This window comes from Monoraphidium neglectum (assembly GCF_000611645.1).
Source record: "Monoraphidium neglectum strain SAG 48.87 unplaced genomic scaffold scaffold04365, whole genome shotgun sequence".
Classification (NCBI taxonomy): Eukaryota; Viridiplantae; Chlorophyta; class Chlorophyceae; order Sphaeropleales; family Selenastraceae; genus Monoraphidium; species Monoraphidium neglectum.
Genome location: NW_014009264.1, coordinates 1,511 through 5,238, shown reverse-complemented (window position 1 = coordinate 5,238; position 3,728 = coordinate 1,511). Strand labels below are relative to the sequence as shown.

Genomic DNA, 3,728 nt, shown 5'->3' with positions numbered 1-3,728 from the left:
CACCTCCTCCCCCCTCCCCCCGCCTCCTCTCATCAACCCCAGGGGTGGCGCCCGCACGCACCTTGCGCGAGTCGCACTCAACCTCGCAAGCGGCGCCTCCGTCCTCTCGCGCCTCGCACGCCGCACGCTCGAGTTTCCGTCAGTAAACCCGGCGTTCCACGCGCGCCCCCACACCCATGTATTCTGCGGCGGCGACGCGGCCGACGACGAAGTGTTCTGGGCGCCCCTGCAGTGCGTGTGCAGGGTCACGCTGGCGCCGGAGGCCGGACTAGACCGGCCGCTGGACTACGGAAGGGACACCAGGATCGAGAGTTGGTGCGTGGACTGGACGGATGTGCGCTTGATTGTTGGCAGGGTGGGGTGTACGCGTCCGGGTGGTCATGGGTGGCTGCGGGCGCAAAAGGGGGGGCCGTTTTGCAGGGGCTGGGGCGGGCGACGTGCGTGGGTTAGCACTATGGCAAGCCATTGGGCGGAGGTGGTGCAGGGGCCGCCGCTGGGTGTTGGCGATCCATGGGGGGCCCAGCCTCGCGCGAGCGAGGCCGCTGGCAGTTGCGGCGCCGCCCGAGCTGAAGATCGCCGGCTGGCCGGAAGCCCACCTGCGCTGCCCGACTGTTAGACGCAATTCGACGTTCCTGCGTCCCCTACATTGCATCTTCAAACCGCATTTCGCAAACGGATGCACGCACAGCTGATAGGACGGCTCGGGCCCGTATCAACATCGCACACAGCGCACTCCTGACAGGCGCACACGACACAGCCCCCAACTCACCGCAGCCGTCACAGGCGCAAACAGCACAACTCCCAAATCACTGCACCCCCGATAGGCGCACGCAACACAACACTTATATCTGAATAACTGACATATCTTGCTCTGAACAATTCTCAGGTATGCCGGGCCCCGCAGCCTGGTCATGGAGCCCATCTTCGTCCCGAAGCGCCGTCAGCATGACGTCATCGACCCCACCCCCCGCAACGACGAGGAGGGGGACAACAGTGGGCCGCAGGGCGGCGCGGCAGCGGGGCAGGAGGGGGAGCAGGAGGAGACGGATGAAGATGCCGGGTGGCTGATCAGCACTGTTTATGATGCAGAGCGCGGCCGCGGCACCCTGTGCATCTTCGACGCCGCCCGCGTGTCAGCTGGCCCCGTTGCGCGGCTCTGGCTGCCGCACCACCTACCCAGCGGCCTCCACGGCTCGTGGTCCCCCGAGTTCTGCGGGCCCGCGGATGCCGTCGATGGCGGCGGCGGCAGCGACGGCGGCGGCGGCGCGTCGGCCGCCCTGCGGTGGCGCGAGCCAACCAAGATCCGGCCGCTGTGAGCCGCGGCGGCCCGACGGACACGGGCACCTGCGGATTCGGAGATCTGACCTCGGGGTCGCGCCTTTCGTTGTTTTGGCTAGAGTGTATGCTTCGCAGACGCGGGCCCTGCGTCACTTCGGTCATAAGGCGGCTGCATACCCGCCCCTGCGAGCAAGTGCGTGCACCCCGTGCTGCAGCACGCTTGAGCAACTTGGTGCTTGATTTGTGTTGCAATCGGGTGGCATCTATTGAGTTGTTTGAGCACTTTCCCATGCCACAGAACCCCTCGCAAGATCTGTCTTGCTTGCTTGTGTCAACGTGTGTGTGCATGTGTGTTTTGTGTGTGTTCTGTGTGTGTGTTTTGTGTGTGTGTGTGTGTGTGTGTGTGTGTGTGTGTGTGGTGTGTGTGCATACTCTGCGTGTGTATTCACCCACGTGCACCCGCACGCATTTACGCATGTGTGCATGTGCACGCATGCGTGCGTGCATTCGCCGTGCGCACATGCACGTCCGCGTGTGCCTGACCGCGCCATATTGTGGAGGATTTTGGCGGCACTGAACGCACATTTTGGGGCACTTGCCAACTGGTCAAGCGGTCAGCAGCTGGCCCCGGGACAGTTGCCTGGGTTCCGCTTGACCGCCTCTCTTGACCATTTCAGCCTGCAAAAGGGAGCGCGACTTGCCGCGGCGTTGTGGGCGTGCAGCGGCCCGGCGCAAGCCGCATCCAAGCTGGTAGCATCAAACCCTCCATCATTTGCCCCCTTGCCTGCACAGTGCGTTGTGGCACTGTCCACCGCCTTTTAGGTGCTTTTTGTGAAGACCCTAAGTCGATTGAACCGGGGTCCCCGTACAGTACCCACTGCCGACTCAGATTTGACTGCACAGCTCCCTGAATGCAGACACAACGCTGCACATTTGAATGGCCACCGTCGTTTGTCATTCTATTCTTGGTGCTCGCCGATCTTGCAGAGAGCTATCAGATGGGCCGCTCCCTTTTGTTGATCGCTTGCTCCCACCCTTCAGGGTTGGGATCCCGCACGCCGGCACCCCAGCACGCGGCGCCCATCCACTTGCCTGCGCGGACCCCAGACGTGGGCACCAGCTTGAGTAGCGCCGCTCTTTGCACACGTTCAATCCCACAGTTGTCACTCAACGGAGCGCACGCATCCGGTGTTACTCCAGTTGATGGGACACATATGAATGTCAATGCTGGCGGCAGGCAGCCAGGAGGGGGATATGGGGGCCGCAAGGGCGCCCGCACCAGTTTGAGCGAGCGGCTCGTTCGCAGGAAGCAGGGGCGGCCGTAGTCAAAAGGGTGGGGCTCGCCCCAACGACAAAAGCGGCGGGCGCGGGAAGCGGCGGCCCGTGAAGCAACTGATTACGTCGGCAGGTTTGCAAAGCAGGCGCGACGGCATGCGGCGCGACGGTGCGGGGCCGCGGAGGGCCTGTGCGCCAGGGTTCAGGGCTTGGCTCGGCACCCGGCGGCATGAGCGGAAAAATGGGAGGAGGGCGCCGGGTGCAGCGTGCGCGGTGCGAGCGCGCGCCAGTGGGCCCGCGCCCCCGCCAACCGCATATGCAGAGAGAATCAATTGGAGAGGCCGTGTGGTCGCCCTTGGCTTAAAAGTGCGCGCTCTTCCTGGGCTGTGCGCCAAAAGCGGGTCAAGTTCGCATGCATGCACACGTCTGGGGAGTGGTCTGATAGAAAGTCCTAGGCCGCAAGGTGAGGTGGTGCCAGGGGGCGAGCGGCCCCGGTCAACTTGGAAGCTGCGCAGCCACGAGCCCTGACCTAGAAGCTGCCGCGCAAATGCCCATGGCCCGCAGAGAAGCTGCCGGGCTGCGGGGCTGTTGCGGTGCAGCGCGGCGCGGCGCCGCGCGGCCGGCCGGCAGCAAAGCATATGAGGGTGCAGTCCGGAGGTATATGAAGTGCATTGCCTGGGGCGGCGAGGCCGCTGCTTGGCGCTGGAACCGCGCAGTGGCGGGAACAAAACAACCAGTACTGGCACTGCCGCCACGACAGTTGGGGCCCAGCAAGTGGGGGCCCCGTGCAGCGCCGCCAGGCGCGCCGCGGCAGCGCCGTCGGGCACACGCGCGCGCGTGCTCCACTGGCGGCGCCGCCGCCGGGCTGGATGGGTCGGCGCGCTGCTGCGATGCGCCTGGGCGCGTCGAGAACGCCGATTAGCTGCCTGGGCTTGCGAGTGGAAGGGTTTAGTGGACCAACCTCTAGCTGCGCGCTGGTCCCGCGCGCACGGGCGTGTGTATGTGCCTGCGCGCAAGCCCTCGCGCGCGCATGCATCAACTCGCATGGGTCAACTGGCGGCCGCCTGGTCAACTGGGGGCCGGCGCCGCGTGCCGCGTGGCGGTGGCCGGCCGGTGCGGCGGGGTTCGTGAGGTCATTGGGGGGCGGGAGCTGCTGTTTGAGACGTGAGTATGAG

General features: G+C 65.4%; 1 protein-coding gene across 1 annotated transcript; it reads left to right on the top strand.

Moving 5' to 3' along the window:
- Positions 1-886: 886 nt before the first annotated feature.
- Positions 887-1,316, top strand: MNEG_14263 (hypothetical protein; the record flags this gene model as incomplete). Its single annotated transcript, XM_014037266.1, has 1 exon — positions 887-1,316. A coding segment is annotated over one exon (430 nt), but the record flags the coding sequence as incomplete, so codon positions are not given.
- Positions 1,317-3,728: the final 2,412 nt, after the last annotated feature.